The sequence below is a fragment of the Chinchilla lanigera genome, unplaced genomic scaffold (assembly GCF_000276665.1).
Source record: "Chinchilla lanigera isolate Chin_1 unplaced genomic scaffold, ChiLan1.0 scaffold00019, whole genome shotgun sequence".
NCBI classification, from domain to species: domain Eukaryota; kingdom Metazoa; phylum Chordata; class Mammalia; order Rodentia; family Chinchillidae; genus Chinchilla; species Chinchilla lanigera.
In genome coordinates this window covers 22,015,929-22,037,827 of record NW_004955420.1, presented here as the reverse complement: position 1 = coordinate 22,037,827, position 21,899 = coordinate 22,015,929, and the positions used below count along the sequence as shown (strand labels likewise).

General features: G+C 43.9%; 1 protein-coding gene across 1 annotated transcript in view; it reads right to left on the bottom strand.

The window, feature by feature from the left end:
• Positions 1-21,899, bottom strand: part of Liph (lipase, member H) — a 34,255-nt gene that overhangs the window by 11,681 nt on the left and 675 nt on the right. Inside the window, exons 2-6 of the mRNA XM_005383294.2 lie at positions 10,469-10,836; positions 8,927-9,035; positions 4,570-4,671; positions 1,762-1,851; positions 667-834 (exon numbers count right to left, since the gene is read on the bottom strand). Of these exons, the coding sequence (XP_005383351.1) occupies positions 667-834; positions 1,762-1,851; positions 4,570-4,671; positions 8,927-9,035; positions 10,469-10,836 (837 nt within the window). The remainder of the gene's footprint in view (positions 1-666; positions 835-1,761; positions 1,852-4,569; positions 4,672-8,926; positions 9,036-10,468; positions 10,837-21,899) is intronic.

Genomic DNA, 21,899 nt, shown 5'->3' with positions numbered 1-21,899 from the left:
CGGGAATACAATTGTTTTCTACATTAAAACAGATTTAGATTTATCTCTAAAATAGCATCATTACTGCAAAGCAACGTACTTTTTGTCTTGCATTTTTTCCTTCCGGGAAAAATGAGAAAATTCTCAGGGCCCCCCGGTTTCCAAGTCCTGACTGCCTGGAACACCCCCACTAACCCCTAGCAAATATGCAAGCACGGCCGCAGTACTCTTCCCTGACCCCAGCCCTACGTGCACGGGAGCGCCAGCGTGCGCGATGGCGGCATTCACAGAACCGCTTGCTGGCAGGGAGCGCGCTGCAAGGGTCACGTGACAGAAGAGTCCCCGGCTGTGTGAACCTCTCCCAGCAGAGACTGTGTGTGCAGAGGACCAGGCTGTGTAAAGTGGTTGAACCCTGGGGTGGCTTGGGAATGTTCTGTGGGAATCCCCTTTTGCAAGATAGAATAGCACGTTAGGGGAGGCTACACTACGTTCTGGGTAGAACCGCGGGCAGATTGCTTTTGTAACACCATTGAAGAGACCAGACTAATTCAAAGGACAAATTGGCTACAGAAAACTGACTAGATAGATACATTGGGAGGCGCATATCTAGATACTGAACTGGTTCTGGGACTTGTACCAGAAATGAGCTCTAATTCATCAGAAAGGGACACTGCTTGTCAGACGTACCCACAAGGGGACAGGGCTCCGTTTGCGCTGTTCCACAGTTGATGCATTTGCCGTTCCTGTAATCCCGGTAGGAGTTACAGGGATACGCGATGACCGCACAGTCTTCTCTCAGGGAAGCCAGGAACAGGTACACGGACCTCTGGTGGTCACATTTGAAATACTGCATTCCTTGGTTGTCAAGGGAATGAAGCCAGAGTAGAGCAGTTGAAGCAGTTAATAGAAACGCATCACACATTTTATACACGCACACACACACACACACACACACACACACACACACACAATTCATGTTTCCTGCATGCCGGGCACTGCACTCAAAACGTAGGTATGTTTGTGCACTTTTAATTCTCATAACACAGAGATAAAGATCCACACCAGCAAGTGCCGGGAGAAGAGATTAAACTAGATTAGGTTATGGCAGGAATTAAATAAGGCAAATATACTTTCATTCAAGACCAGCGGAGCCAGGCACACGGGTGCGTGCTTGCAATCCCAGCTACTTGGGAGGCTGCCATTGAGATCATGTTGGATGCTTTTACGTTTTGTCACTTAACACCATAAGAATTTTCATAAATTTCTGAAAATTTTTTTTTTTAGCAATTATATTCTTTGTGCGGGTGAACCACAATTCATGTAATAATTTCCCTATGTTGGACATTTACATTAACTCTAAAACACTATTATAAATAATGATGTGGTGGACACCTTTGCACTCTAATTTCTTGTTTATGTTTCCCAATTATTTCTACATGACATTTCCAGATATAGAATTTCTAGGTCAAAGACATGTATTTCCAAGAGAGAGAGAGAGAAATAAGAAATAATGCAGAATAGCTTTTAAGCATATATCTATAATTTTTTACAGTAATATTTTGAGTTATAATTTTTAATTTAGATTTATTTATACCACCTCCATCTTCTTAGATTTATTTATACCACCTCCACCTTCATTTTCTGTCCCAAAAAAAAACTATTTTATGTAGAATAATTTTTTAAAGCACCATTTTCAAATCACTATTTTACAAAATACAAATCCTTGTGTGGGGGAACCATTATTCATTTAAAAATTTAAATGAACTACAGTTCTGGGCTTACCTCCAAATATTGTTTTGGGACAACCAGGTTGATCTAATCCTCCATTTGGGTAGAAGTCTATGTTTCCCAGTGGCTCCTTATATCCCAGCGCTAAAAGAAAGCACACTAAGCTTTCACATGGCTTTAAACTTTTCATACCCTATAGCTCATCTGTCTGCGGGACAGGGACAGGAGCTGTATTATTACTGCTATTGTTGTTGTTGTTGTTATCATTATTTTTATACGCATTTAAATGTTTTGCCCTAAGGCACCCGGCTCGTTAGTTAGAAAGCAGGCTATGAATTCTACCACCATCTGCTATACTTTGGATCCTGAATGTCACCCAGAGGCCCAGCATTAAAAGCCTGGTCTCCAGAGTGGTGATATTGGGAGTGGTGGAACCACTGGGAGGAAGTCCTAGGTCACTGAGAGACAGCCCATCCTTCCTTTTCTTCTTCAAGTCCTGACCCTGAGGTGAGCGGTTTTGCTCCTCTATGCCTTCCCACTATGATGTGCTCCTTTAGCCCAGGCCTAAAAGCACGGGCTCCACCCAGCCATGGACTGGGTCCCCCCAAACTGTGAGCCAACATAAACCTCTTTATAAGTGGATTACATCAGGTATGTGATATAGGGATGGAAAGCTGTTGCATTGCTAGGAGACTGGGAAAATAGTGATAAAATTTAATTCTACTCTTTTTAGAGGTGTAAGGGAGTTGGATCATTCATTCACCACAGGCTACTCAAAAACGATACATTGCCGGGCCGGGGATACAGCTCAGTGGCACAGTGCCTCGCTTGGCAAGCGCAAGGTCCTAAGTTCAATTCCCAGTATCAAAAAAAAAAAAAAAAAAAAAGATACATTTCTTCTTTACATTTTGCTGGAACTCTTTAATTGTGGGGTGCTCCTTGAACCTCCATTTGCATTTGCATAAATCATTAATGAATAACAGGAAAAAATTAATTTTTACTTAGTGGATGAAATATTTAAGCATTTTGGAGTCCAAGATAATAATAAAAAAAGATCAGAAACACTTTTAAAATATGAAGCCATAAAAAATTATAGGATCAGAGTTATGGCTGAGGGGTTAAGTGCTTGTTCAGCAGGCTTGAGACCCAGGATTTGATCCCAGCTCCACCAAAAGAACAGTCCAGGTAGTACATGAGGAGGGAATGAGAGAATTAGACATCATTTTGGTGGGCTGAGGGTGTAGCTCAGTGTTAGAGTACTTGCATAGCGCTTGAAGTCCTGGGTTCCATCCTAACACTGCAAAAAACAAACATATCCACCCACAGATATTCAGTATCCAGGCACGGTGGCCTGAGCTGGAGGAATTACTTGAGCCTGGGAGTTTGAGACAAGCCTGGGCAGCACAGTGAGAATCCATCTCAAGAGGAAGAAACTACAGCCAGATCTAATAACCGCTTATCTTCTTTAACCATGTAACCCCAAAATAATCAGCAAAATTCTTGATTAAAGTATTCCCAAAATATATGTATACACGTATATGTAAAATATGTATATATACGTTGCATTGTGGTAATAATGATAGTTACTATATTGAGATCCTACATGTGTTTGTGGGTGTGTTACTAAGTGTCTCACTTCCTTCTGATTTTCACAATGTCTGCAAAGTAGCCACTGGTAAATTCAGATGAAAATATGTAGGCTCAGGGACTTGAGAAACTAACATGATAGCACCAAAGGACAGAATCTGAGACCTGAGTCCACATCAGCTTGACTGCAAAGCTTATACGCTTTCCTTCAGCCTTCACTTTCTAATGCCCAGTGTGGCAGCCACATGTCTGTGATCCCAGCATTCAGGGGGCCACGGCAGGAGGAGCACTGTGAGTTCGAGGCCAGCCTGGGCTACAAAGTGAGTTCAAGACTGGCCTGAACTGCGTAGTAAAGCCCTGTCTCAAAAAATAACCCCCTCCCAAGACTTCACTTTCCAAGAATAAAGTGTAAATTGCTTGATTCCGCTGAGCATTCAAAAGTAAATAAGGTGATACTTTGCAAACTTCATAGTGGAAAGACAGCTGTTAAACAAAGTTGTATTTCTTTTAAGGCAAATAATTGCTGAATACATCAGAGCACCTGTGATAGCGTTAGGAGTGTTTTGTTTTGTTTTGTTTTGTTTTGCTACAGTTAAACTCAGGGCCTCCTGCATGCATGCTAAGCAAGCTTTCCACCACTGAGCTACACCCCAGTCCTGGCTCAAGGGTATTTTGGGTGGTCACAGCACAAAAAGCATAGAAAGGATGTACAAATTAATTGATCACTCTGCTTTGCCCTCTCTGGCCTCAGCAAGTTCCCACTCCAGCTCCTCTCCCAGCCTCTGGCTGTGGCAGACACCTATCCTTGACCATCACTCCCACCCACACGGCATGGACACAGTCCCAGATGTGAAATCAGCGTCACAAAAGGCATAGCCAGGAGCTAAGGGAGGCCAGAGTTGCTCCTGGGAACAGAAGTGACACTTCAATTTATCTCTCTGCTAAAGGAAATAATGAGAACCAGAAAATCACCCAACAAATCCAGTTGCACGTACGGAAATCTATCCACACAGGTATACAAACCAGCCTTCTCTGTTCTGGCAAGATGATGATTTTAAAACTAAGAAGGCACAGTGGGAAAATCATGCCCACCCAGCTCACCATGCTGGGGGCCGGCATGGCACCAGCTTCCCTTCAGGGTTTCTATGGATTTGGCGCCTTACACCGTGGGATAGAGGGCGTCTTGAGGAATCTGCTCTGTCCCTGCCTGACGATTCCCCTGGGGGAGATGCTGGGAGTCCGGAGGCCTCTGACCCACAACGACAGGAATGTTACCGTCAGTGTCAGAGTGGATGACGTCCACGAACTGCGCGTCACTGGGATCTAATCTGTCCTCAGGAGGTTTCTCGTTGAATAAAGGGCCCGCAGGGTCAAGACCTGGAAAGAAAGCAGAGTGGTTTGGCAGTCCCATGCCATGAGTCACCCCAGCAGGCCTTTGATCCCTGCGGGTGAGGAGGCCCACAGGCCACGGGCCCCCTCAGGTGGGCGAGCGCCACATTCCCATCCTGCTTCATCATGGCTCCTCTCCACAGCCGGTGGCACTTTCCCACAGTGGAGACGCTACCCGGAGGTGCCCCTGAGCAACGCAGCCCCGCAGAGCTCAGCAGCCCACATGGGCAGCGTGCAGCAGAGCTCAGCAGGCAATGCACACACATGTGTGGGTCAGAGGACAAAATAAACTAGTTCCTTAAGAAGCATGCCCCACAGAGCATAGAAAAGAGAAAACAACGATCCTACATACTTGTTATCCCATTTTCAATGATTCTGTTCCCCACTCAGACTGTCCTTCTCGCTATTAATAAAACTCTTGCACAGTTTCCACTTTTATTCATATCTTATTTCAGCTGATCCACCTTACAAACTCATAGGGGAGAAGGGTAGCAGCTATGATTCCCATTGTACAGATGAATCAACTGAGGTCCAGGGAGATCAACATGTAGAGCAGAAACGAGCTTCACAGGGCAGCCTCCTCTATCTGTTCAGCTTTGGTTTTCCTGTGCTGACTTTAGCAAGCTCAGCAGGGAAGGACAAAACTCACTAGTCAGGCCAGGCAGGATAAAGGGTGTCGGTCCTTGCAGATAACACAGAAGTATCTCACCCGTAAGACCTGAACTGATGTCCTGCCCTTAGTGTTAACTAAACATTACTTGCTTTCACTAGGAAGCAGCTAGAAAAATAGGAGGGCAGCTCGTATGATATTGCAATCACAAAATAAAACTTAAAAACAAAAGTCAGAGGATTGAAAGGCCCAATTTACTAGAGCTCTATGTGGAATGAAAAAGATTTCTAGGAATGTCTCCCTCGAAGCTTTCATCTATGAATGCCGTTTTCTTATTTTATTTTATTATTGGTTTTGGTGCTGGGGATCAAATCCAGGACCTCACACACACTAATCATGTGCGCTACCACCAAGCTACACTTGTGGTCCCTATGACTGTCACATTAGACGCTGTCTCCCGTCCACCAGCATTACATATAAAATCTGAAAGGTAGCGTCTCCCCCTCAGCTTTTCTGGTTCTACTTCGGTATTTCCATTTGTCCTCTCCCAGTGTTCTTCTGCTTCCTGGAGACTGATTTATCTATCTGCCTCCTTCTTTATCTCCTTTCTCCCCTCCTCCCACTTTCTTCCTCTTCCATCCACTCCCACTTGAAACACTCCCATCTCCGGGAGGAGATGAGCCGGAGCCCAGGAGCCCAAGTCCATGCTCTTCTGACCCAACAGGAGACGCTCCACAGCCTTGGAAGGATTTTGGCCCAGAGCCGCTCCCTCCCACGTCAGACAGCACCACTTCCTGTCTAAGAAACCGACCCTTGAAAGGCACAGTGGACAGCAACCTTAGGATGCATGGAAGATACAACACCCAGCGCAGAGCAAGGCACGTACGAGGACCACACAGGTGACCCTGGACTTGTGACATCCACCGTGGTAAGCCGTAGTAAATGACTAGCCAAAAATGCTAGAAAAAGTGCCCCCAAACCTGCATAGTCTGTGTGAGCAGGCGGACCGGGAGGCCCAAACTCACCACTAAACAGCCGTGTGGCAGTAAGCAGGTTGCTTTACTTCTCTAAACCTTAGTTTCCTTATACTGTAAAGTGGAGGTAGAATTAATAGCTATTTGAGAAGATTCATCAAAGCACTCCTGAATCTAAACCCAGAGCATTGTGACATTATTACAGCAGAGAAAATGAATGGAAACGAGGAGTTCACCCTTAACTGCTCTAAGATCACAGAATCAAGGATCTCTGAGATCATCAGTGTCTAGGTAGTGATCCTTGGCTTTTAGCATGGTATTAACTGGTTTGAGATTTGATGAAAGATCTGGACACCTCCCCCAAAATCCAACATTTTTCGTGCAACTTCAGGGGCCTCTTACTCCTATCTCTAAGGTCACCAGGTACTCTCTAAGGCACCAGTAGCCTATAGAAATTTTAATGTGAGCCATATTTACCATGGAAAATTTTCTAGTAGCCACCTAAAAGATGGAAAGTTAATTTAACCATACTTTTTTTTTGTGGTTCTGGGGATTGAATGCAAGGCCTTTGCACTGAGCTACATCCCCAGCCCATTTTTAAATTTTTTTATTTTGAAAGAGTTTTCGCAAAGCTGCTAAATCACCCAAGCTGGGCTCAACCTTGCAATCCTGCTTTAGCCTCTCAGAGTGTTGGGATTGCAGGCAGGTACCACCACACCTGGCAAGAATACATTTCATATAACCCAGTACAGAATATCCAAGCTATTATTACATAAGGTAATCAATAAAGAAATGTCCGAATTTTTACATTCTGACTTGCTGCTGTCGTTCTTAGTCTCAGAAAGCCAGCTCTATCTCACACTTACAGGCCACCCTAGTCTGCAGTGGCCACCTTGCAAAGCAGAGGCAGGGCATGGAGGAAGGAAATTGCGCTGCTTCTGGAGATGCTCTTGGGGACAGTGAAGATTGACCACGGCGCTCAGAGATAGTGAGGATTTGGGAGAACATGGAGAAGTCAGTGCAGGGAAAAGTTGAGCTGGGTCCACTGGCTGAGTCCGGGCCACAGAGTAGGATCCGTGAGCCCAGAGTGGAAGGCAGGCTGGCTTGGGAAACCCCCAGGGCCAGAGGCCAGAATCACATACATACTCACACCACTGGGAATATCTCTCCCACCAGAAGAGGAATTCCCAACAGTCAAGGATACAGGCAAAACCGAGCCATCTGGCCTTTCTCCATGAGGGAAATGTTTAAAAAGCAAAGACACAGTGCTTTCTTTTGTTTGTTTGTTTGTTTGTTTTTGTTTTTTCCGGTACCAGGAATCGAACTCATGACTTTGCACTTGCCAGGCAGGCACTGTGCCTCTGAGCTAAATCCCCAGCCCCTAATAAATAAGTTAATTAATTTTTTTTTTTTTTTTTTGTACCAGGAATCAAACTCAGGATCTTGAGCTTGCTAGGCAGGCGCTCATGCCTCTGAGCTATATCTCCGGCCATCACAATGCTTTCTAAAGCATAGTTTTTGAAACAGAAAATGACTAGGATACCAGGTAAATTAATAGGAGGCAGGCTTGGCCTCTGAGTGAGAGTGAGAAAAAGATCCAGGACAAGCAATAGGACCTCAAGTACCAGGGCTAGAAGAACTGCCAGCCAATGTGGGGGGTTTCTGGGGGAGAGACAGACAGACAGACAGACAGACACGAGAGTCCTGAGACAGACGTGACTCCCCCAGGGCCCAGAGAGACTTGCCAAGACATCCCAAATCTAGTTGATGGGAGTCATTGAGCTTTCCCTCCCTCCATCCACTTCTCCCTTGCAAACACTCCCTAAGTGTGCAGGTGCATTCTGGGAAAGGCGAATGCGAGAGCCCTAGGCCTCTGAAAGAGAAAGCTGCCCGGCCTTTTGAGTAGCTGTGGAAAGTTACTGAGCCCCAGGTAAGAGATCCCAGCAAGGGAGTCTTTGTTTGGGGTCTGACCGCTGCATTGCTGAGTGTTTTCCTTCCGCGTGGGCTGGCAAGCTGATATTTACAGAGTGAGCCCAGCCATCCACATTCCCATCTCATTTTCCAGCTGGGAGACTCCAGCCGTGCCTGGGGACTGCAGGGTGCTTGGCCTGTTGCTCAGGCCACCCTAGATTCAATACAAGGGAGAAGGCTGGGGGTGCTGGGGATTTAGCTCAGCGGCACAGAGCCTGCCTGGCAACTGCAAGGTCGTGAGTTCGATTCCCGGTACCAGAAAAAAAAAAAAAAAAAAGAAAGAAAACAAACCAAAAACAAAAGAGAGAAGGCTGGGGAGGGGGTCACAGGTCAAATTCCCATGGAACATTGCTGTTTCTGGTACCAAAAAAAAAAAAAAAAAAAAGAAAGAAAACAAACCAAAAAAAAAAGAGAGAAGGCTGGGGAGGGGGTCACAGGTCAAATTCCCATGGAACATTGCTGTTTCTTCTACCCTGAGAAGAAATAATAAGGTCACTACCACCTTTCCTAGAACATACACAGTTTGCAAAATGTCTTACTATTCTATCTTTTACTAAATAATAGTCTGAGGTCAGTTGTATCGCAGTCTGCCCTGGAAGAGCTGGCCTTGAGCCCAAGGACAAGGGTTCCCGGCCCAGGACCCTCACGATCACCCTGCCACGGAACCCCTCCCCTCACAGCGCCTTACCTGTAATTCGTCCCAGCTGCCCAGCGTACATTTCTCCAACAAATCCAGATACGTGGGCTCCTAGACTCACTCCAATCATATAAATGTTGCCAAGAGATGCTCCTTTTGCCTGAAATTTTAGGAAGTCTATCATTATATATGGTGAGGGGCCAAGGAGCTGACTACATTTGGAGAAATTTCCTAGCTGCTGACTTTGGAGAAGTATTACCAAGTGCCTCACATTCACTGTCTCATTTAAATATCACAATACCCCTGAAATACAAATATCATTCTTTAATTATATGGACGAAGAGAAAATTGAGACCCACAGTTGAAGTCATCTGTCCTAGGTGAGGCAGTTGGGGAGAGGCCAGAGCAGGACTCAAATCACCCTATTCAGCCCCAAATTTGCGTTTTAACTTTTCAGCTGTTGTGTCTCTATTCATGCCTCTGCTAGAAACCAAGCTGACATATCTTTAACAACATTCACAACTAGACAGAGGGATGACGATTTTTTTAAACGTTTTTATATTTTGGGTGCTGGGAGTGGAGCATAGGGCAGCACACACGCTAGGCAAGCACTCTACCACCAAGATACCTTCCCATCCTGTCCTTTTTAAAATCTTACTATGAGACAGGGCCTTGCTAGATTGCCCAGGCTGGACTCCAAGTTGCTGTCCTCCTGCCTCAGCCTCCCAAGTTGGTAGGATTACAGGCCTGTGCCACTGCGTCTGGCTAAAATCACATTTTGATGAACTCCTTTAACTTCGCCCTGGCCGAGTCAGTGAAGTCACCACAGAGAGGGAAGGAAAGAAGGGAGAAAGTTGGAAAAGTGGACTATGCCGCAACAGCTTGTCCCCAGCCGCTCGAATAGGCTCTTTCCCAGGGCTGTGGCGTAGAGGAGGAGCTCGTGTGACACTCAAGTCACCCTGGCCATGGTGGTCACCAGGCCCTGACACTCTGGAATTGTCCTGATCTCATGCCACTCTTTCTGTTATTGTTAAAAGGGGTAAATCATGAGACGTGTCACCGAACAAAATTTAAGGTCTCACCTGTGTAAGTCTTCTAAAAGCATAAATCATCTCATGGGACCGTGTGTCTCGGTTTTGGCTTTGGGCAATCTGGTTGTTAAGCTTTTGGCCCTGCTATAGCAGAAGGAATGACTACAGACATCCAAGCAGCTCGGGGAACATAAAGCAGGAAACCCAGACAGAACCTCTTCTACCCATAAGACACCTTTCTACAAGTTAGAAAAAGAAGCAGCTTTTTCAAGACACTACATCATCATCTGTGGGAATATTATCCTAACAAATATGTAAATCAGTAACATCTCCAGTAACAATGCAATTCCTTTAAATCGGTGTCCTGTGCAGCACACAACCCGCCCAACCACACATAAGAGGCTCGCGTGCAGTCCCTCCCCTTCCCTGGGGCTTATTCAGATTTGCAAAATATTACAAAATAGTCCCGTCTAGACTCTGAAGATATCTCTAGGCTTCGGGCCTCCGGATCATCAGCCAGTTTCAATATGGCCCTGAACCCCCTAAGAGAAGTCTCACTTACCAACATCTGGTCGATAAATTCCTTCAAGACCATGGCAACTTTTCTGGTCTTACCAGAGGCGTGGGGGTAAATCACAGTCGTAGCTCCTCGGTTCCAATCAACCACCACCACGTTCATGTCCTCCACAGACAGCAAACCCTCTACCAAGTCCCCCATCCAAACTGGAGCGGAGCCCGTTGGCCTGAACCCGTGGATGACGAAGGTGGTTCTCTTGGTTACATTGAAGTCCCCAAAGGCCGTGGAGTTGATGATTTGGGCGCAGGCCGGGTGTCTCTTTGTGTGAAGCATCAGCCTCACATCCAGTCCGGTCCCAACCACTGCGCTGTGGAAGCTCAGCCTGGTGAATGTAGCGCAGCTTTCATCTCCATCTGGAAACAAAGTGAGACAGCCTCACAGCGGTTCTTTGCTTAGCTGGCAGCCAGCAAGACAGTGCTGCCTTCTGCTCCTCTTGGAGATTATCTGAGCCTTATCACCCGGGAAGGCCTGGCTCTGCGTGTACGAAGTCGCAAAGTCACCCATGATTCAATGCTCCTAAGCAGCGGTCTCCGCTCTTACCATTATCCTTCCAAGTGCTACCCGGGTTCAAGCTCCAACCTGAAAGTCACCTAACAAAGACTTGGCTATTCTCCCAGCCATGCACACTGTGGGAGGTGGCCCAGAGCGTGGTATCGAATAATTCTTCTACTTGCAAATACTCCAGTGTGCCAATCATTATGTACTATGTCTGGAAACTCATCAGAGCTTTAATCTTTACCCTCCCTCCCTCCTTCTTTCTCCCCTTCCCTCTCTCTTTCTTTTCTTCTCTCTCTTCTCCCCTACCTTGCTTCACTGAGCCGGAGCAGCTGGGAAGGAAGTGAGCTTGTCACATACATCAGGCCCAGCTCCGCGCTGGAGAGGCTCCTGTAGGACACCTGCACCAGGGCGTGAGGCCCTGGGGATGGCACTGCCTTGTGTCAGGCCCCCAGGAGACAAGCGTGCCCTGGGAGACATCTATCCCGACTTCCTCTGCCCACATATCTGGATTTGTTGGAGAAATGTATGCTGGGCGGCTGGGAAGAATGACAGGTAAGGCCCCATGCCTCATTCTCAAAGCCTCTGCACTGCCATGCCCAGAAATTGTCCTCCTTGACTATGAGTCCTGCAGCAACCTTCATCCCCACGTCTCTCTCTGTCTTTAACAACTTGGGTCCTTTTGTGGGTTTATTGGAAATGTGTAAAGGCCTTGATATCAGGAGTGAGTGAAGTCCAAAAATGATGAGCACAGAAGCCAGAGCAGATGGTTAAAAGTCAAGGAGGCCAGGAAACTCCTCATCCTGGAAAAGAGGTGCTTGATTTCCAGCCCCCAATTCACCCACTTTTCATTTTGCTCTACATCCTCAAGCAGTGTAAGTAAACGCTTCCCCCCCCCCCACCGCAACCTCTGACGGCCTCTCTGACTTCCTCTTCCGGTAGGCCGCGTGCTCCTGGGGAATACGGACTGAAACTCGGCTGGCTGCTTGCTGACAAATAACTGTTTCATTCGTCACCTCATGGGCTGGAGTCATCGCGAGTTAGGGCTGCTCCTCTGGCCTGAGCCATCAGTAAGCCAGGCCCCGTTCCTGTGTGCGTGACTGACTAACCAGGTGGACCAGGGAAACCCTGTCATCTTTCCCTGTCTCCTCTCTGCCAAGAGAGAAATGCAGTGCAGATTAAGTCTGAATGGAGATCATCCTGGGGAAGCAGGAGGTGCCCTTCCCGGGAAGAGGACTGTTGGATGTTCATTGTGAGGCCAGTGAGCAACGTCAGGCCAGTGTGCCTGCTGTAAGGCATCAATATGAGTCCTTGGAAGGTGAGGAAAAAGTTGCGAAGTTTGGGGCCCGAGCTATTTTTTAGCACAACTGCCAACTTCGGTATCTATGCGTGGTCCAGCCAACTTCTTGGATTTGCAGAACCTTCAGCAGAGCCCTTAAAATTGACAGTTACTATAAGGCAAAGAAGGGCAAAGCACATGGATTTTCAGTTGTCATCTGAAAAAATGATGGCACTCGGGGTTGGACGCAGAGCCCCCACACTGAGCTGTATCCCCAGCCCTTTGGATTTTTTTTTTTTTTCAACAAGTTCTCATTAAGACACTCAGTTGGGTCCTTCTGCCCCAGCCTCCCAGAGTGCTGAGCTGACAGATGTGTGCCATCGCACCTGGCATGATCATATATTTTTTAAACCTCTTAGCAATAGCTCTGTGCCCTAGAGAAGTGCATGGTAAGCACTGAGTGAAAAATAGTAGATTTTCTTTCCTTCTCTCAGTCTGAAATGTTATAAGAGCTTGATGTGTATTCTCGCTCATTCCTAGAGAACATACATCGTTCATTCAACAAAAATCTATGTTAGTTGGGTTCATACCTGTAATCCCAGCACTCGGAAGGCTGAGGCAGGAAGACTGTTGTGAGTTCAAGACAGGCCTGGGCTACAAAGTGAGCTCAAGGCCAGCCTGAACCACATAGCGAGACCCTGTCTCAAAAAGACAATAAATAAATAAATTTTTTAAATGGCACTTTACAAGCCAGGTGTGGTGGTGCACACCTGTTATCCCAGCACTCAGGAGGCTGAGGCAGGAAGATCACCATGAGTTTGAGGCCAGTCTGGGCTACCTAAGTGAGTTCAGCACCAACCTGCACTACACAGTGAGACCCTGTCTCCAAAAAAACAAAAGAAGTAAAATAAAATAGAATGGCACTTCATGCAAAGTGTTGAAGTGCTGTGTTTCCAACAATAAGAAGGTTGTGACGTGGCTTCCTGAAGAAACACATAGATAAGCTCTGCTCAGGCATGAGTTCCTCAGCCACTGGTCATAGTCCAGGGTTAATCACTCCAGGTGTCTAAACCAGAACACACAGAAGGCTTTGTACATATTGGTCAGTCAACAGAAGTGTTATGAGCAAAGAGAAACCTAATCTTCTCCAGCATCAGTTCTTCGAATTCCTGAACTCAGTGTCCTGAACTCTGTGGCTGAGGCCACTTTTTTAGAACATAACTGCTACAAAAGAACGGGTAGATGAAAACCATCTTATGTGGCTGAGCACAGTGACAGGTACAGAGAGGCTGAGACGGGAGGATCGCCTGAGCCCAGAGGTTCAAGTCCAGCCTGGGCAGCACAGAAAGAGCCCATCTTCCATTTCTGGAATCGTATTTCCCCAGTGATGGAGTCTTGGTTCTATAAAGCCAGGAGTTCCTCATTGCTCACAATGAGCCCTTTCTCTAGGCTTCCCCACAGGTTACTGGCTCTTGCTGTCTTTCAAGGAGGGCTGTGGTTAAGTCCAAGTTCATTCCTAACCTGAAATGAATTTCTCAGCCTAAATGATGCCCTGGATTTGTTCTTATTGCTACATTTTAGACATGCACACTGATCACATTCATCACAGGGAATTTGTACCTGTTCATGCTAACTCTTGCTGTGGCGTTTCCCCACCCCCATTCCCCACCCCGCTCCTCAACCCCTCTTCCTCTCCTTATTTACAAAAACTTTGCTTCCATTTTTTCCCTGCTATGCTCTCCCTTTTTTTCTTCTTGTCCCTGACTTTGAACAATATCCTTTCCCTCAGGAATTATAAATATTATTCTACTTCCTTCTTTTTTTTGGTCTACTTCCTTCTTATATTGAATTTTACTCTACAGAAATTTCACCTTATATTTTACTTGCTTTTTTTTCCAACTGCATGCCTGAAGCATTTTTTCCTCTTATTTTAAATAAATAACTTCACCAGCCAGGATAATTAGTTCTTTTCTTTTTTTTTTTTTTCCTATACCGGGAATCGAATTCACAACCTCACGCTTGCCAGGCAGGCACTGTGCTGCTGAGCTAAATCCCCAGCCCCGATAATTAGGCTTTTTATCTGTTTTACCACTGAATTCCCAATGCCAAGTACAGCACCTGGCTGAGAGTTGGCATCAATAAATACTTCCAGAATAAATAGCAACCCATGAACACATCATCTGGCCATTCACAATGATCTATATAAATTCTACAAGGAAAATATGATTTATAAAATAAATAGAATATGAGAGACTGGGGGTGTAGCCCAGAAGCAGAGTGCGTGTTTAACATGGCAAATGCCCCAAATTTAGTCCCCAGCAACACAAAACTAAATCAATAAACAAGCCAGGTGTGTTAGCAGATGTCTATAATCCTAACATTCTGGGAGGCTGAAGTAGGAAGATTGCCCAGTCAGCCTGGGCAACTTACTGACTGGGCGAGACCATGTCTCAAAATAAAAAATAAAAATAAAAATAAAAGGACTGGTGATGGGGTTCTGTGGTAGAACCAGTACCGAACTGAATGGAAAATGCTCTGCAATGAGGTGGAGGGCAATTAACTTTGTAACGCCTGCGGGCTGGTGGGGGATCACTCCCAAAACATCAGCCTAGAGCAGAATTCGGGCTTAGTTTATATAGTGGTGCAAGCAGGAAGTACAAAGGCTTAAAAGCATGGAGAATTTCATTGGGTTGCAGCAGTTATTTTTTGTTGCTGAGCAGACAATCCTGGAAACAAGTTAGCAAACAGGGTATGTTTGGGGGCTAGAAAGTACAGGTTTGCAGCTGGGTGCCATCAAATGGCGCTGGGTCAGGTTACCTCTGGTGTAGTCAGTCAAGGCAGAGTGAGTCTAGCAGACAAGCTATGTGGTTAAAAGGCAAGGAGGCCAGGAAGCTCCTCATCCTGGAAAAGAGGATTTTTGTCCTAGTACGATGTCTGACTACTACTTGATTTTTTTTGGTACCAGGAATGGGACTCAGGACCTTGCTCTTGCCAAGCATGCACTTGCACCACTCAGCTGTATCCCCAGGCCTCTGAGCTATATCCTTGGCCCTGATTTTTAAATTTTTAAAAAATTTCCATCACAGTTCAGTGTGAAGGCCCTCGATTCAATCCCCAGTACCACAAAAAATAGAAAACAGTATATGAATAAATAAATAGATGGCGCATTATACACTAAGGCTAAAATTTTATAAAAAATATCTGCAGGTGTCAAGGCCTGAAAAATACATGCAAATAAAAATGGGTTCTACTTTCCATGTCTAGTGTTCTTTGTTTAAAATTTCCCAACAGGGCTGGAGATGTAGCTCAGCGGCACAGCACCTGCCTGACAAGTGCAAGGTCCTGAGTTCAATTCTCAGCACCCCCCCCATGTCAATATGAAAATTTCCCAACAGAACTAAACATGTTTACAGAAAACATTTACCTTATCTTGGACCATGTTACAAATTAATTTAAACTACCAGAGGATAGATACTGTGGAGGTGGTTTTTGGTATTTGGGGGGTTTGGTTTTGTTTTGTTTTGTTTGTTTTTTAGTTCACTATTGTGGCCTTAGCACCTAGCATTGACATTTGTTCTCTGTTGGACCTCAGATTCTCAGGCAATTTGGAGAGCTTATAAGCACTAGATATTTGTGAAGAACAAATTTGTTTAATGGTTTCACCCACATGGAGTTCTTTAAATTGTAATTTATTTTCTTTCTTTCTCTTTGCTTGTTTCCTTTTTTTTTTTTTTTTTTTTGAGACTGGATCTTGCTATGTAATCTAGGTTAGCCTTGAACTCTATGTAGCCCACTCTTTCTTCAAACTCTCCATCCTCCTGCCTGTCTCCCAAGTGCTAGTATTTCTCATGTGATCAACTACTTGTGTAACTTCTGCAAACCTCTGGGTTGTTTTATTGCAAAGTCAATGTTGTTCAGAGATAGGTTTAACAGAATACAGCCACTCAACCACAGAACATGTTAAACTGGTTTTAAAGCTTAACCTCTTCTACGAGAGTTTATTGAAAAGAGGAGAAATTTTAGCTGTCCTTTCAGACTCTTCTGAAGTGCCATTGCCTCTTAACAAATGGAAAATTACAGTCGGATTGGTGATGTCTGCGACACCCTTTGATGAGGAGTTCGGATTCTATTTAGAGCTGTGTGATAGTCATTTACTGCCTCCTCTCCAGGCTGGCCATGCACTCCTGCCTCAGCCTCCAAGTGCTGGGGCTATAGCCATGTGCCACCAAGCCCAATTTTTTTCTTTCTTAAAACAAAACAGGGCTGGAGCTATCTACCCCTCAGTGGTAGAGCACTTGCCTAGCATGTACAAAACCTTGGGTTCAATTCCTAGGACTAGGGAGAAAAAACTTAGCAACTTTGATGATGGTGATGATAAATAGGAATAGTGGTACTTATCCTACTTAGTTATTAAATGAAATAATGTAAGTAAATCACTTAACATGCAATTTTATATATAACAGGTGCTTGATGACTATCCTTTCCCTTCTGTCATCTTAGTGTCCTAAGGGTACCTAAAGGTGCATGGGCCATTTCACATGATTCTGACAATGATTCTCTCTGATCAGAGCACTGGAGTAGAAATCTGAGACTTAGGTTTGGTTCTGGCTGTTATGAAGATTAAGAAAAATGGTCCACCAGACATGGTGGTGCACGCCTGTCAGCCTAGTATTCGGGAAGCTAAGGCAAGAGGATCACTACGAGTTCAGGGCTAGCCTGAATTACGGAGTGAGACCCTGTTCTCTCAAAAAACCTAGTTAAAAAAAAAAAAAAAAAAAAAAAGGTCCACAATTTTTTCTCATACTAAAATGAAAGTTTGGCTCTTCACGGCCTAGAGATTTTGCTAATCTCTACCATTTCCTTTGAGCACAAAATTCTATGATCTTGGCTGGATGTGGTGGTACTTATCTGTAATCCCAGCACTCTGAAGCCTGAGGCAGGAGGATTTCCACAAGTTCAAAACCAGCCTGAACCGAACTACATAGGGAGACACTGTCTCAAAAAAAAAAAAAAAAAAAATTCTACCAAGGGTTTGAGGTATAGCTCAGTGGTAGAGCACATAATTAGCATGTACTACAAGTGTTGAGTTTAACTTCCAGCACCAAAAACATTACCACCACCACCAACAACAAATCTCTAGGGCAAACTTACTCACCACAGATAACTCATATATTTAAAAAATTATACATAGGAAGACATACAGTTTCTTCTGGTTCTAATTAAAAGACTTGAAAATAACCATACTTTATTCTTGCAATTATAATGGCAATGAGATAACTGTTTTGCCATGTATATATGTCAAGCACTTGGGTTTTTCCTGCTAATCAAATATCCTTCAGTTAACATACATGGTTCCACATGTTATGACAAGAATAAATCTCATCCCCAGAACCAGAGAGAAAGAAAGAAAGAAAGAAAGAAAGAAAGAAAGAAAGAAAGAAAGAAAGAAAGAAAGAAAAGAGTGTAGCTCAGTGGTATCGCTTTTGCCTAATGTATGCAGGGCCCTGGATTCAATTCACAGCACAACAAAAAAGAAAAACAAAAAATCCTAAACTGCTTGGTTGTGCACACTGTAGCTCCAGCTATTCAGGAGGCTGAGGCAGGAGGATCACAAATTTGAGGCCAGCCTGGGCAATTTAGGGAGACCTTGTCTCAAAATAAAAAATAAAAGGCTGAGGCTATGGCTCAGTGGTACTGCAATACTGTGTTTCAGTCCTCAGTATGGGGCATGGGTCTCCTGGTCCATATCTAAAGAAGTATTTATGAAAAGAGAAGATGGAATTGGGGAGGAAATCATCCACTGAGGTAGCACTGGAAATGTGAATGCGGGCAAAGGGAAAGTTGCCAGATACTCAGAATCAATAATTGGAGGTGGGATCATGGTACCTCTTGAGGCAGCTGATTGGCTGATTGTGAAAAATGAAGGTGTCAGTCTACCTCAGACCCGCGGCTCAGGGTTTCCCTTGGCGCTCCAAACCCACGTAGCTGAGGTGAAGCCCAATTAACTTGACCCCGGCCCCTAGCGTCCAGTCAAGGAGTCAAACAGGCATGGCTTTGACACACACTTCTTTCTTATTTCAACTTTTGGGCTCCAAGGTGGACTCAAACTATTGCTTCCCCAAACACAACATGGATGTTTGCCCGTGTTTGCTTTAGAGAAGCTGCCCCAGAGATGGGGATTTAGCTCAGCGGCACAGTTCCTGCCTCACAAATGCAAGGTCCTGAGTTCAATTCCTGATACCAAAAAGAAAAAAAAAAAAAAAAATCCTTAATAATAGAGAAACGGCCCAGGTCGGATTTAGAGACTCACTGTCTGAAAATATTTACTAAGATTTCAATGAAGATCAAGGAAGAAAAAAAAAATCAAGAGAGACATTGTTAAATACTCTGCATGCTCTGGAACAGATGTTACTAGCTCAGATAGAAACTAGAATGTTTGTAGTAACCAAAATCTATCAAATAAAAGTATAAAGAAATTTTATATTTTTAGGCCCAAACCTTCTCCTTGGAGGTATCAGAAAATGAGTTGGACACCTATTTATTTAAATTATTTATTTGGTCGATTACTGGGGCTTGAACCTTAGAGCCTTATGCACGCTAGGCAAGCACTCTACCACTGAGCCACATGCCACACCCGAAATCCTATTAAAATTTTTAAATCTGAAAAATAACTCAATTTAGATTTTTTTCTCTTGGGGGGGCAGAGGGCCACAGTAACTTGGCTTAAGAGCTGAGTCACAGGCCTAGGCACTCACCTCCACCTACCTACTCACCTTTGCGTCTTTGTAAGGCAAATGAATCAGACACACACACATGCACAAATAGTTTAAAATCATTTGCAAGAGTTTTTTTTTTTTTTTTTTTTTTGGTTTTTCTCTAGTACCAGAACCGAACTCACGACCTTGCGCTTGCCAGGCAGGCGCTTTTGCCGCTGAGCTAAATCCCCAGCCCCCAATAGTTTTTGATATCTAAGGAAATAATTCTCTCTGTTTTGGGCTGGCCGGGGTCTCTCTGATCCACAATTACAGTGACCCACCATAGTCCAAAAATACAGTCAGTTATTTTGAGAGGCCACTTTCATCTAACTTTTGTTACGGTATATTGTCATAATTGTTCTATTTTGTAATCGTGGTTAATCTCTTACTGTGCTTAATTTATAAATTAAACTTTACCAGAGGTGTGTATGCACAGGAAAACATATAGTACGTAAGTGTACTCATCTGGTTCAGTTCTGTCTAGGGTTTCAATCATACATGGACTGTCTTGGAACATTATTCCCCCAAGGATAAAGAAAAATTACAACAATCTATTTTCTCTGAGAAAATATCTCCATATATGCCATTGTCATAGGCCAAGCTATGATAGCAGAGTAACTTTCAAAATATTTATCAGTGTGTCTTCTTTAGACAACCTGAAGATAAACAAGCTTGGGAGCTTGTTAAAAATGCAGATGCTAGGGACCTTCTCCCAGACTTTTAGGGGTGGAGTCTCTCGTTGTTTGTGACAGCCCCAGGTGCTCCTAGTGCCCTTCAGAGTTTGCTAGTGATAATGCTCTGTTCCCTGGCAAATGGGACAAACATTCCTAAAGTGACTTCCCAAAGATCAGAAGAACAAAACAAAGGAAATCTTGTCTTACTGCTTGCCAGTATTTGGACTATAAAACAAAGAAGGAAGAAATAAGAAGGCCAAAGCATTTGTGATTAATAATTTTTGCTATCAGATGCATGACTAACACCTTTCCTCCTGGAAAGTCCTAAGTTCAGCGTTGTGTAGATACTGAGAAATCTAGATCTGGCTTACAGCTGCCTATAATTACCCTTTTTTTCTTCCTTCTAGCTAAAATGTATTCTTATTTATCTCTCTGCTTAGATTCTATCATGCAGCAGTGACAGTTTCCTAAAAATCATTTTAAAAACCTGACTTATCAGAAGATGTTAAGTAGAAAGGCAGATCAAAGAAAATTAGGTTGCCCTTGCTCTAATTTTGTAAATTAAGATATATAATGGGATACTTGAAGGAAGTACCCACAAACCATCACCAGGTTAGGGATCGCCTCTTCCCCCTTAGGGTACCTATAAAGTTATATTCAATTTTTAAATTTTAAAATGAAAATAAACATACACTTTAGCCAAGTATAGTGGTTCATGCCTATAATCCTAGCTACACAGAGGACTAAGACAGCAAGATCACAAGTTTGAGGTTCTATATTATATATACATAAATATATATAATCTGGGTATATAGCTCAGTGGCAGGGACATACACTTTTGAATGCTGGTTTCTCCATTAAAAAAATACCATCATTAGTATAATTTTAACTTATCAAAGACTTTAAAATCATGTATTAAGGAAAACATGATTTGAAATCCTAATATAATTAAATTTTCCATTCTTCACTAAGCTAGATCTCCAGCCGAAAGGCTACTTTTTAAAAGTTCAGTTGACATTTTTGTGCTTTATCCATTCTTGCATGTGAGACATTTTTATTGTGTCTAGTTTCATGTTATTGTGAGTAACATGGTAGATTTATCTCTCTATGAGGCTCTTTTCTGGGTGTGTCTGTGTGTGTGTGTGTGTGTGTGTGTGTATGTGCACATGTGTGTGTGAAGCACTGGGGGTCTGACCCAGGGTCTTGCACATGCTGGACAGGTGTTCTAACCCTCAGCCCTCTCACCCCGTCCTCCCCCTTATTTTTCCTTTTAAAAGATATTTATTTAGAGTAAATTCTCAGCAATGGTTATACTAACTCAAAAGTCATGAACATTTTTATGGGTCTTAATATGTAACATATTTCCTCCTTGCCCTTCAAAGATTACACCCATTTCGTGGGGCGTGGTGGCACACGCCTATGATTCCAGCTGCTCAGGAGGCTGAGACAGTGGGATTTCAAGTTCCAGGCACACCTGGGCAACTTAGTGGTATTCTGTCATCAAAATAAAATTTAAAAAAAACAACAGGGTTGTAGCTCAGTGCCTAGCTAGCATGTAGAAGGCCCTGGGTTCAGTCCTCAGTACCGCAAAAAGTTATACCAATCTTCATTACGACAGGCTATGGGAAAAAGAGCTGGACCCCTCAAGAGGCTGAGAAGTCGTGAGAGTTTTTTTTTTTTCATCCAGCATTTAACTTTCTTTTTGTTGCTTTAACATGTGCATTAGTGTTTTAATTTTGGTTTCTCCGTTATGATTAATAATTTCTAAATTATCAATATGCCAATCACTAGTATAAGGAGTTGATGTATATAAAATTATGGATTTTTACAACTTAAATATATACCCTCAGTGCATGCAAATATACAAACCTACCCTCTTTATTTTGTACATCATAAAGTAAATTTTTAAATTTCCAGACAAGGGCTGGGAAGTATAATTCAGTGGTAGAATATTTGCCTAGCATAGATAAGGCACTGGATTTGATCCCAACCTCCACAAAAATAAAACAAAACCTGAAAAAGTTCTATCTAGGCATGGCGATGCTGTAACCCCAGCACTTGGGAGGCTGAGGTAAGAGGATCAGTGCAAGTTTGAGGCCAGCCTGGGCTACGCAGTGAGACTCTGTCTCAAGAAACCCAAAAGAAAAAAAGAAAAGAAAAGAAAAAGAGAAGAGAAGGGAAGGGAAGGGAAGGGAAGGGAAGGGAAGGGAAGG